Source organism: Ascaphus truei, chromosome 3, assembly GCF_040206685.1.
Source record: "Ascaphus truei isolate aAscTru1 chromosome 3, aAscTru1.hap1, whole genome shotgun sequence".
Classification (NCBI taxonomy): Eukaryota; Metazoa; Chordata; class Amphibia; order Anura; family Ascaphidae; genus Ascaphus; species Ascaphus truei.
Window position 1 is genome coordinate 329,809,719 of NC_134485.1, and position 12,778 is coordinate 329,822,496.

General features: G+C 37.9%; 1 protein-coding gene across 2 annotated transcripts; it reads left to right on the forward strand.

Moving 5' to 3' along the window:
* The first annotated feature begins 470 nt into the window (after positions 1–470).
* ACKR5 (atypical chemokine receptor 5) lies at positions 471–12,528 on the forward strand. 2 transcript variants are annotated; one of them, XM_075591466.1, is made up of 3 exons: positions 479–609; positions 4,019–4,118; positions 10,098–12,528. In XM_075591466.1, exon 3 carries the CDS (start codon positions 10,117–10,119, stop codon positions 11,218–11,220), a length of 1,104 nt encoding a protein of 367 aa, XP_075447581.1. In that variant the 5' UTR covers positions 479–609; positions 4,019–4,118; positions 10,098–10,116; the 3' UTR covers positions 11,221–12,528. The 2 variants fall into 2 exon arrangements, with proteins under 2 accessions (XP_075447580.1, XP_075447581.1); XM_075591465.1 differs by lacking the exon at positions 4,019–4,118 and having other exon boundaries at positions 471–609.
* The last annotated feature ends 250 nt before the right edge of the window (positions 12,529–12,778 follow it).

A 12,778-nucleotide genomic window follows, 5' to 3' on the forward strand; every position in this document is an offset into this window, starting at 1 on the left:
TGTGAGGGCTCAAGGACTGCACATGTCGGCCTTGAAGTACAGTATATTATGTTGGCTACCTCTGCACTAAAGGGTGCAATAACAGCTGCTACAGTACATCTGTGTTATGTCATCCTTTGATAAACTAAGACCTTATCAACTACAGTCCACCATGTATCACTGCAGCAAGACAGGCAGACCTTACAGGTAATAGTTTAATCCACTTCTGTGTCACCAAGACGTAGGAAGAATAAAAACACTTTCCAAGTCTCTATCAGTGTGTCAGCCGGGGAGAAATAGAAGAAACCGGCTTACTTTTGTATAGATTCTTTCTAGCTCAATGTTATTATAGCTCCTCTGGACAGGGTGACAGAATTATGAAGTAGATCAAAGAATCTTAGAAAGTGTTTTATTTTTTATTTTTGGTTTATATATATAGGAGGATATCCTGGGTAGCAAAAGCAAAAGCAATGTCTGCAATTTCAGGATATCGAGGATCATTTCCTGAATGGCAAGTGTAAAAAAAAAAAAATCCCGTCTCATTTGCAGCAGAAATCCCCTGCACACTGCACATCTGATAGTCAGGGACACAAGGCTGGTTACAGGAACTTTCTGCTCCCTTATTATCAGGTAAGACATTATTTAGTCCCCATTCCAAATGAATCTATTGCCCTATAACCAAATATTGAATGCAATATAAATTGTGTAAACAGGGTCTGAGGAATACAGCTCTTATTATTTTATAAAGAGGCGTTGTATCAACCCTGTTAAGATAGACAGGCCACAGGTTGGATGAGAATTCTCTGATGAACACTCGCTAATGAAAAATGGTGCAATTTTGATGAAACAACAGATTTAGATTTTAAAAACCCAATTGTTTAAATGGTATGTTTTACTTTGATCACTATAATGCAACTTAATTGCCCCAGTTTTGCAACCAAATGAATGCTTTTGTGTCTCAATGCATTTAGTGGGGAAGATCAATTTGTTTGTGCCATTTATCTCCAACTCCGAGTGATTAGCAGTAAAGGACTTTCGCTGATGAAATACTGTACATAAGAATGATTATCATTTGATGTCCATCAGGTTAATGTTTTTAAAGTAACATTTCCAACTTGAAACTAAATTGTGTGTAATTATTTATTTATTTATAAAATATTTTACCAGGAAGTAATACATTGAGAGTTACCTCTCGTTTTCAAGTATGTCCTGGGCACAGAGTAAAACAAATAATACATGGTTACAAGTACAGTTACATAAATGAAAAGGGTATACATTATATACAAGACATTGCGTGCCCAGTTAAAGAAAATATATATTATGAGCGTATGAAACAGTTACAGACCAGGTTAAAATGTGAGACAGCCTTAGATTTGAAAGAACTTAAACTGGTGGTGGATGTGAGAGTCTCTGGCAGGTTGTTCCAGTTTTGGGGTGCACGGAAGGAGAAGGAGGAACGTCCGGATACTTTGTTGAGCCTTGGGACCATGAATAGTCTTTTGGAGTCTGATCTCAGGTGATAAGTGCTGCAAGTGGTAGGGGTGAGGAGCTTGTTCAGGTAGCTGGGTAGCTTGCCCATGAATAATGTAATTAAATGTCAACGTAATGACATTGTCGAAATTCTGCTTTACCTAAATGTATATAGGATCTTATGACCATGAAAAACGACATCAGATATAATTGGGCAGATTGGCAGAGATATTATATGCTCAACAGAGATACAATATGTTCATATCTTTGCTACAGAGGAAGTTTTTTTTATGGGAATAATTGTATTCAATCATGTGATGCCTATATTTGATTTGATCTTCCTCTTGTTTTAATTTTGCATATTTTTCATTACATCAGATTTAGTTTGGATTGGTAATTACACTGTTAGCTACGTGTTTCTCAGATATAATTTTCTTTCACTTTTTATGTTGATGTCATTGATGGTCTGTACACTATTCTTGCATATAAACATTTTGAAAATGTCAATAAACAAAACGGTAAAAGAAAAGGAGAAATGGCTGAAATTGAAGGCAGGCATGGACCATTTAGATTACCCAGTCTGACCATTTTACTTCCCCCTCACATTAGCTGCATTATCAGAGTATCTTTACTGTATTAGCCGCCACCATCACTGCTATCAGTCTTGGCATGACCTCTTAGTTATTGTGGAAATGTTCTTCTAACAAATACCTCTCTCTCCCTACTGTATCTTAACAATGGGCTCACCCCTGCTCTTCAAAACGGAAATACTTTGGTTACTATCCTTGCCTTGCAACCCTGTAAACTGGGGTAGCAAGGCAAGGATAAAAGCGTGTGACATTGTTCTGTAAAATAACATATGTTCCAGTACATCTCAGAATATTACTGAGTTTTCATCGTTTAAATGACAATGTTAGTTCAGTATATTCCATTTTACCCCAACATATCAAACAAAACAGCGAAATCTTTATTTCTCCCCATAATGTGCCTTTCTTTTTAGTTTTTAGAAATCTGCCCTGTTGATTTTGTTCTTTATGTCAAAGGAATGTACAGTATCAATGCAAAAGTGGTGCAATTATGGCGGAAAACAACTGCAATATATTTTTTTAAATAAATCTTATTAATCTAAATGGATTTTTTTCTGTGATACCTCTGGTGCAGGGTTATTTTTTTGCCCTGTATTCTCACCTCATTTGCTTTGATACCTTCTGTAGATCCCTAAGTAGCGTTAATGTTTCAGTGTTTGATAGAAGCAAAGGTCATTAGGGAACCAGTGGGATGAGCAACTTTGAATTATCGGGAGCTCAAGTATTTTTGTTAGTTTCTTCATATGCAAAAGATACTTTTGTTAGTGTAATTGTTTTTTTAATCAGTCCATTAAACGGGTTTTACAAATAGCAGATGTGCAGAGACATGTCCTTCTATATATTTGATTGGACTAAGAAAGTATCCCACCAGCTTCCAGCGGCTGTTATCTTCTCCAGAGTTGCTGCAACGTGCTTTTTTGCGTGTGCCACATCCAGGAATGGTAACTCTGGCTACATGTGCACATGAAAATATGACATTTCAAACATCAAATTCAAATAACAATACCTACTGGGACCAAAGTGTACAATTGGTCCTGGCTTGTTTAATGGGTTAAAAAAAATACGATTGACACCAAACAACTATAAGTGTTTTAACCAATTTTTTACTGACTAGATAATATAAGAATTGCAGGCACCTGGAGAACAGAGAAATATATTAATTGTTACACCGGAAATAAATACATGAAAGTTTCACTTTAAGATTGAATCTTTCGAAGGAAGCCAATTACACTGAAACATTGTTTGTAACATATGTTTGCTTACAGTATTTAGGCTTCATGTTATATTATTTTCCTTTGAAGAAACTGTTAGTTTTAACATGATATTAAACCAGCAGTTTCCTCTGGGCTCATCCGTTTGTTTTTTTTTACATGTATAGGAAGCAGGGGATCTCCGGAGCTGAAACACATTAATTTCACCTTCAGAGGACTCCCTGGTTCCCGGGAAACATAGTTACATAGTAGATGAGGTTGCAAAAAAACATTGTATCCACCGAGTTCAACCTACAGTATGTTATATTTAGACATGAATGTTTAGAATGAGATCCACATAGTAACTGCCCTTACTGTTAAGAACCCTTTCCTTTGTTGCTGGTGAAATCTCCTTTCCTCCAACCTTAAGGTATGACCGTGTTCCATTTGTACTGCCCTTGGGATAAATAGTTTTGAAAACTCCTTGTATTGACTAGGAATATATTTGTACATGGTTATCATATCCTCTCTTAGACGCCTCTCTTCTAATGTGAACAAATCTAATATAGCTAGCCTCTCCTCATAAATCAGATTGCATATCTCTTTTATTAATTTGATCGCTCTTTTCTGCACTTCTCTAGTTCCATAATATCTTTTTTTATGGAGTAGTGCCCAATCCTCTACTCCATGTTCATGGTGTGTTCTTACTAATGCTTTATACAGTGGCATAATAATGTTTTCTTCCATCCATATGCTGTTTAATGCAAGAAAATATCTTATTTGCCTTTGTAGCTACTGCCTGACATTGGGCACAATTGTTAAACCTTCTGTCTACAAGGACTCCTAAATCCTTCTGCATGTGGGATTGACATAATTTTGCCCCATTTAATCGGTAAGTAGCCTGTTTATTTTTGCAAGGTTATGCATTTGGGAAACATTTATCTGTATTAAACCACATCTACCATTTATCTGCCAAAGTTTCCAGTCTACCGAAGTCCTTCTAGAGAGAAATTACATTGTGCTCTGATTTTACTACCTAAGACAATTTAGTATCATCAGCAAAGATGGAGACTTTGTTCTCTATGCCAACCTCAAGGTCATTAATAAACATGTTAAAAGCAGTGGTTCCATTACCGATCCTTGAAGTACGCCACTTACAACTTTATCCCAACCTGAAAAGGTTCCATTTATGACAACTCTCTGTTGTTTATCCTTCAAACAGTTTCAATTCAAGAGACCATTTTTTTAATTTTGTACACTAACCTCTTGTGTGACACCATGTCAAAAGCCTTTGCAAAATCTAAGTAGACCACATCAACTGCATACCCTGATCTAAATTCCTACTTTCCTTCTCAAAGAATCTAATAAGGTTAGTTTGGCACAACCTGTCCTACATAAATGCATGCTGATTATTACTAATAATTGTGTTATCTTTTAGTTATTCCTGAATATTGTCCCATACTAAACCTTATAGTAGCTTCCCCATTATTAATGTCAGTCTTACAGGTCTGTACTTCCTCAGTTGTGATCTAGCTCCCTTTTTAATTATACTGTAGGCACCATGTCTGCTTTATTCCAGTCTTGTGTTACTGAGCATGTGCAAATGGAGTCCTTGAATATTAAATATTAATATATAAACGATGCATGTCATTGGGGCCAGGTGCTTTATTTACCTTATTTTTATCAAACCGCATATGCATTTCTTCCTCAGTTAACCAATTGTTTGTTAATATAGAGGTTGTGGCTTCCTCCTGTTGCAATATTTTTACAATCGACTCTTTGGTAAATAAAGATTCAATTATCGTCAATAATTTGCCTCTCCATCTCACACTGAAAGGGTCCTATATTCTCTTTAGCAATCTTTTTTTGTTAAGGAACTTGAAGAACTTTTTAGGGTTCATCTGACTTTCTATTGCAATCCTTTTTTCATTTTCAATCTTTGACCCTTTGCAACGTTTGTTTAATCCCTTATAATTCTGATACGATACCTCCACCCCTTCTGATTTTAACAATCTAAATGCCTGTCTCTTCCTTTCCACTTCCTCCCTTACCTGTTTATTTAGCCACATTGGTTTAGACTTGTTTATTGATTTCTTGTATATGTATTACGCAAGGGAATACACTGATAGGTGTACTTATCTAACAATGATTTAAAGACTGCCCATTTATCTTCCACATTTTTTCCTTCAAAAATGTCATACCAATTTATTTGTTGTAGTTTATTAAAATATGTCTTTCTAAAAGTCTTTGTTGGACCAGTATATGTTTTTATATAATTTATTTAAAATTAGACCATTTTATAATCACCGTTTCCCAAATGTTCCAGGACTTGAATATTTGTTGTTACTTCTACATTTTTTGATATTACCAAATCCCGTATTGACCCTCTCCTGGTTGGTTCCTCAAAAATGTGGGTAATGTAATTGACTTTTAGAACCCCCAAACAACTGTTTCCTTTCATTGTAATGCTAATCTAAGTGCTCCAGTCTATGTCCGGATAATTAAAATCACCAGTTATGAAAACATTTGCGAAAGTATTTTGGCTTAATAATGTTTTTTCTTTTATAGCACTGACAGTGTATGCAGCGCTGTACATAGCATTTTTGCAGACATAAGTCCCTGCCCTGTAGAGCTCACAATCCTTCTTTTTTACCCCTGAGGCACAGGGAGATAAAGTGACTTGCACAATGTCACAAGGAGCTGACAGCAGAATTTTAACCAGGGTCCCCTGCTTCAAACTCAGTGTCATTGTTTTCAGAGTTAGTTCCTTTACTCACTGAGCCACTCCTTCAACTTCCTCAATATCACAGATGTTTGGTGGTTTATAGCATATCCCTATAAACATTGATTTTGTACTTATACCTTCACTGCTAATTTCTATCCACAAAGTCTCTACATTTTCCTCAATCCCTTCATAAACCTCTTCCCTTATAATAGATTTTACATTTGGTTTAACATATAAGCATACTCCACCTCCTCTTGAAGTTGCCCGAAGCCTCCAAAAAAGGGAATAACCCTCTAAAAGAACTGCCCAGTCATGAGTTTCATCCCACCATGTTTCAGTAATGCCTATGATAATCATACTACTCCCTTCTATCATTAATTCAAGATTGTATTGTAATGTATGTCTTTATTTATATAGCGCCATTAATGTACGTAGCGCTTCACAGTAGTAATACACGTGGTAATCAAATAAATAATAGATAATATAAATAACAGGTCATGGGAATAAGTGCATCAGACATAAAAGTAATATTAAGGAAAAGGAGTCCCTGCTCCGAGGAGCTTACAGTCTTAATTAGTAGGTAGGGAGAACGTACAGAGACAGTGGGAGGGAATTCAGGTAAGTGCGTCTGCAGGGGGCCAAGCTATATGCATCATGTGTCCATAGCATATCATGGTGCATGGTCCATATAATCCACAGTGCTATTCATATGCTTCTTTAAGCAAGTGTATCTTAAGGTGGGTCTTAAAGGTGGATAGAGAGGGTGCTAGTCTGGTATTGAGGGGAAGGGCATTCCAGAGGTGCGGGGCAGTAAGTGAGAAAGGTTTAAGGTGGGAGAGGGCTTTAGATACAAAGGGGGTAGAAAGAAGAAATCCTTGAGAGGAACGCAAGAGTCGGGATGGTGCATAACAAGAAATTAGGGCTGAGATGTAAGGAGGAGTAGAAGAGTGTAAAGCTTTAAAAGTGAGGAGGAGAATTGAGTGCGAGATGCAGAATTTGATCGGAAGTCAGGAGAGGGATTTCAGGAGGGGAGACGCAGAGACAGATTTAGGAAAGAGTAGAGTGATCCTGGCAGCAGCGTTTATGATAGATTGTAGGGGAGACAGGTGAGAGGCAGGAAGGCCGGACAGCAGGAGGTTACAGTAATCAAGACGGGAGAGAATGAGGGCCTGAGTCAGAGTTTTAGCAGTCGAGCAACAGAGAAACTGGCGTATCTTAGTGATATTGCGGAGGAAAAAGCGACAGGTTTTAGAAACGTTCTGAATGTGAGAGGAGAAGGTGAGAGATGCGTCGAGTGTGACCCCTAAGCAGCGTGCTTGGGCTACTGGGTGAATGATCGTACTTCCAACAGTAATGTGAAAGGAGGGAATAGGGCCAGGTTTGGGAGGAAGTATGAGGAGCTCTGTTTTAGCCATGTTGAGTTTAAGGCGGCGGAGGGCCATCCACGATGATATAGCAGAGAGACATTCAGAAACTTTGGTTTGTACAGCAGGTGTAAGGTCTGGTGTTGAAAAGTAAATTTGTGTGCCGTCAGCATAGAGGTGATATTTAAACCCAAGAGATGTTATTAGGTCCCCTAGAGAGAGTGTGTACAGAGAAAAGAGAAGAGGTCCCAAGACAGAGCCCTGGGGTACCCCCACAGAGATATCAATAGAGGAGGATATTTATTTCAGATATTGTTTGAATTTATTTCTCTGTAGTTTAATGTTTCAATTAATTAATTAATGTTGTAGAAATTAATTGTTTGATTGGTTAATGTGACTATTAATTTTGAGTTGGTTTAGTAATTCATTGGTTTGATTGGTTACTGTTTAAAATAATTCCGAGTTGTTTTAGGAATTAATTGTTTTGATTGGTTAATGGTTTAATTAATTCATTGTTGATGTTGTTATTGCTTATATTCATTGGATTAGCTGGCTACTGTTTTTATTTAGTGAAGAATGTTTTTTTGGAGTTATGTTTTATTATTGTGTGTCTGGTGCATTAATGTATTGTAATTAGGGTGCCCATTGAGTGCTATAGAGGCTTATCATGCCCATATAATTATTATATGTGTATGATGTACCACTATACTACTCAATGGGCACCTTAATTACAATACATTAATGCACCAGACGCACAATAATAAAACATAACTCCAAAAATCGACGCTTACAGAATGAGGCCCTTGGTGTTTTCTTATTTGCAAACCTTCTTTCACTTTGTAGTTAATGTTTATTACTTTGCAGTTCAATTAGGAAAAGTACAGCTTGATGCAGTAGATTTGAACTTGTTCTAATTCCATTAAAAGAAGCGGCAGCCATCCCTTTTTCAGGTACAAAATATGCAAGTAAAAATAAAAACATCTTTTGACATAAATGTGATAACTGTGTAACTGTAGCAAGCACATAATCTTTTATAAATGTTTAGTAAATTGTAACTACATTTTATAGGAAAAAGGGTCCGAAACACTAAGCAGAGAAAACATTGGTTACATGTAAACTACAAAAAGTAATTCAGGTTTAAATTAAGAAATGTTGTAAATGAACTACCAATTCAAGCCTAATTCCCAATAATTTCCTAATCGCAATATTAACTCTCATCTTGATCACTTAAAAAAATGTGTCAGACCCCAGTTCCCCTGAGTTTCCGGCAAAAACAGCCACCATTTAAACCCCATCCAATAGAAGCAGTTATTTGACACGCATTATAATAGCAAGTATTGCATTATGCATTGTAGAGCTCATATTTTTCACCTACTGTATAACTAGTGTAAAAATTAAAATAAATCCTATAGTAATGAAAAAGCATAAATTAGTACTAGCTCCTCTCTCTAATCCTCACAATTTTATATAATTGTAGTAACAAACTAATTATACTGTATATCAAAATATATTAATTGAACATAACAAAAACACAAAATACAGAAACGTAAAAACAAAAAGATAGACGAGCAACATTTGGGGGGCATAAACACTCATTGTAAATTCCATTGTAAAACAAAAAAATCCCGTAGGTCTGGGGTGACAGAAACTTGGCCAACATTCAATGTTAAATGTAAAAAAAACACTGGTCTTATACTTGCAGAATTATTTGTAGATGCAATTATACTGTGTAGAGATTGAGCACACATGAAGAAGAAACCTAATAGGCTACGAAAGCTCAGTGCAATATAATTTAATCTATGAAGAACTTTAATATTTGTCCTTTAAAAGGCTTCACAAGCTACTGTACAACAAATCTGCATTCCTTTTGAACCAATATGGTTACTTGAACTTTGAATTCCATTAGACACACAAGCAGAAAATGGTACTAATTGCTCATTCTATTAGTGTGGGTGGACCTCTTTGTGCTCTCTGACCATATTGTCCAATAAGAGTCACCGTGCTGCAAAACTTGTGCAGAAAAAACAATACTGCATCATCGTTATCACCTACACATACTACTTTTTTATTGGATAGTATACACTTCAAACTTACACATAAATATTTTCTTTTTCACAAACAGTACTATTTCCAAACACGTGGGACAGCAATGGGCATTTGTTTTGCCCCCTCCTATACCAATCTATTTATGGAAGCACAAGATATAACAATTTGAACAATGTCCTACATGTGAGCAGCAAGATAGCACCAAAAAATGACCCTAAATACAAAGGTGCAGGGGAACAACACAGGGGAAGGGAGAAAGACAAGGAAAACCACAAAGGGAACATGGGGAGGGGAGGGGGGAGAAGAAGGACATTAGGGGGGGCAACCCCACTCTGAGCAGCAGGAGAGAGAGGAGGAGAGGAACTTCCTGAGGGCCTTGACGGTAGATTCGCCCATATCAAGTGCAGTATACATCCTCTTGTTGCTTCTGGACTTTGTGCATTTAGCTTTTGCTTGTTTGCTGTGATATCAGAATAACCAGTTACTCCAATTGGGGTCTGCATAGTGTGTGGGGACACATGGTTTAGAACCTTTGGTTCTATTGGACCTCAGGGAACAGGCTTGAGGAAGGGGTCATTATCCCAAAACTTTTGTTTTTTTTCTTTTCACAAATGTCAACTCCTCCTCCCCTCCCCCCCAAACACACACATCCCCTATTCTTAGACCAAATCTGTGAGTTTCATTTGTCCCTTTCTTATTTCGTGGCAAGAAGTTAACCTACTCCTTTCTTTTTCAGACACCCCTGCTCACCTGCAATGGATGAAGAGCATAGTTTGGAGCTTGACAACCATATGTACACAGACGACTATGGTGACTACCACAACTGGACACAACTTCTGGAGTTCCTAAATCATACATTTGCTATGTGTGATGTTGACTTGGATGAAAGTGTGAAGCAGGTCATCCTCTTCATCATTTACTTGATTATATTTGTGGTGGGCCTGGCTGGGAACATCCTGGTGCTATGGGTCAACTGGCAGTCCCGAAGGAGCAAGAGTTCAATCAATCTCTATATCCTAAACATGGCTGTGGCGGACCTTGGGGTGGTCCTCTCTTTGCCTGTCTGGATGCTGGAAGTAATGTTGGAGTATACATGGCTCTGGGGTGGGTTCCTTTGCCGATTTACTCACTACTTCTACTTTGCCAACATGTTCAGCAGCATATTTTTCCTGACAGGTCTAAGCGTAGACCGCTACTTAACTTTGACTTCTTCCTCCGTCTTCTGGAGGCAGAATCAGCAGCGCATCCGTCAGGCTCTCTGTGTTGGGATATGGGTTTTGGCTGCCATATTGCCACTGCCAGAGGTGGCCCACATGCAACTGATGGATTCCTTAGAGCCCATCTGCATGTTCACGGCACCATTTGAATCCTATGATGAATGGGCTCTGGCAGTCAGCCTACTGACCACTATCCTGGGGTTTGTGATTCCCTTCTCTATAATCTTTGTTTTCAACATGCTGACTGCCTACCACATCAAGACTTCTGGTAGGCCAGAGAGCCGGAGGCACTGTCGGCTCATCTACGCCTACATATTTGTGTTCCTGCTCAGTTGGCTCCCCTACCATGTGACACTGATGTTACTCACTCTGGATGGGAACTACATCTTCCTGCACTGCTATTTGGTCCACATCCTCTATTTTTTCTACGATGTGATTGACTGCCTCTCGTTGGTTCACTGTGTCGCTAATCCAATCCTCTACAACTTCTTGAGCAAGGACTTCAGGGGAAAATTCATAAATGCAGTGGTTAAATATATACCCAAGGAGAAAATAGGTGGTGCTGGCCCTGAAGAGCTCTCCACCTCCACCACTGAACACTCCATTGTCATTACCAAGGACCATGCCCCACAGGCCAACTGACCAGACTGCTATTTTCTGGAAAAAAGAACAATGTCATGTGAATTTATTTTTTTAACATTGGAAGAATATAGTTTAGTATACCCTTTTATGTGCATCATTTGTATACTCTCTGAGGCCCGTTCTTTATATCATAAGCTTTATACACTATCGCTATGACATGTCATGCCTTTCTATAATGTCCCCAGATATGAAAAATGTGGAATCCTTATAATACTGTGAATAAAACTAAAGTAAGTGAGTAAATTATGTCATTTACATTTTGCAAACCAGGACATTGTTAATCACAGGAGAGAGTAGGTTAGATCAGAAGATCTGGTACATCTTTGGTCATTGTGAAGATGATTTGGAATTTCTTGAAAGAGTACAAGATCAAGTACAAGAACTTTCTCTTCCAGTTATGCTCAAATAGGAGGCCCCAGAACTGTAACATTGCTGTAAAAGCGCTGGAGCCAAACTTTGTGCCAACAAACCCTTTGGTGCTCTAAAATGTTTAAACAACACTTAACATTTACATGTGTTTATTACCACTTGCCTTTGTTCTGAATGGAGTTTGTCACCCAAGCTACTACATATACATAAATATACAAAAGGCAAGCAGGCTGCCAAGGTAATTTGAAATCCATTTGTAAATACGGAATATTTTGTAACAAATGACTTTATAGCATATACGTGAGATTACATGCCATATATTTCATTAAAATTGTGAAAACAGGAGGTTCCAATGTGTCCTTGTTTAAAGTATTTAAATCAAACCTAAGATAATTTTAACCAGTCAAGTACTGTATTGAGTAAGTGAAACATTTCACCTCCTCCTTCCCTCACCCCACCTCTCCCTTCTCTCACCTCCACTTATCCTCCCAAACTTAATAACGCCCTCCCCACATAAATATAATAACCCCACAACACACATAATTGCCGAAACACTCGTAATCCCCCCAATACGTATGCCCCCCCAATACACACAATAGTCCCCCCAATACAGGTAAAAACCCCTCCAATACACATAATAACCTCCATCCAATACACATGACCCCCCCCCTTCCCCAATACCCATAACCCCCCATACATACATCTTACTTATACTGTACTTTCTTCATAATCCAAATTTTTCTGTGAATCTATATCCCTTCGTATTTATAACATTTCTGGGCTATATCTGCCAATTTTCTAAAACGACATTATCATTGTCTGAACACGTCAATACAATACATTTTTATGTGATGTATATGCTTCTCACAATCCTAATTTCATTCATCTGTGCTTTCAAATTTTTGGCTGTCATGCCGCAATAAAGTTTTTTCATTTTGACACATGCCTCCAGCCCTTCTATGCTTAGCAGTGCGCATCCCGTTCTTCTCTCTTCCGCATTTAGGACAAGGAGTCACTGATCCAAAGAGCTTACAATCTAATTGGTTGGTAGGAAGAATGTTCAGACACAGTAGGAGGATATTCTGGTAAGTGCGTCTGCAAGTGGACAAGATTTATGTATGAGTTGTATAGTACAGTATTAGCCACGGAGCTACTCATATGCTTCTTTAAGCAGGTGTGTTTTAATGTG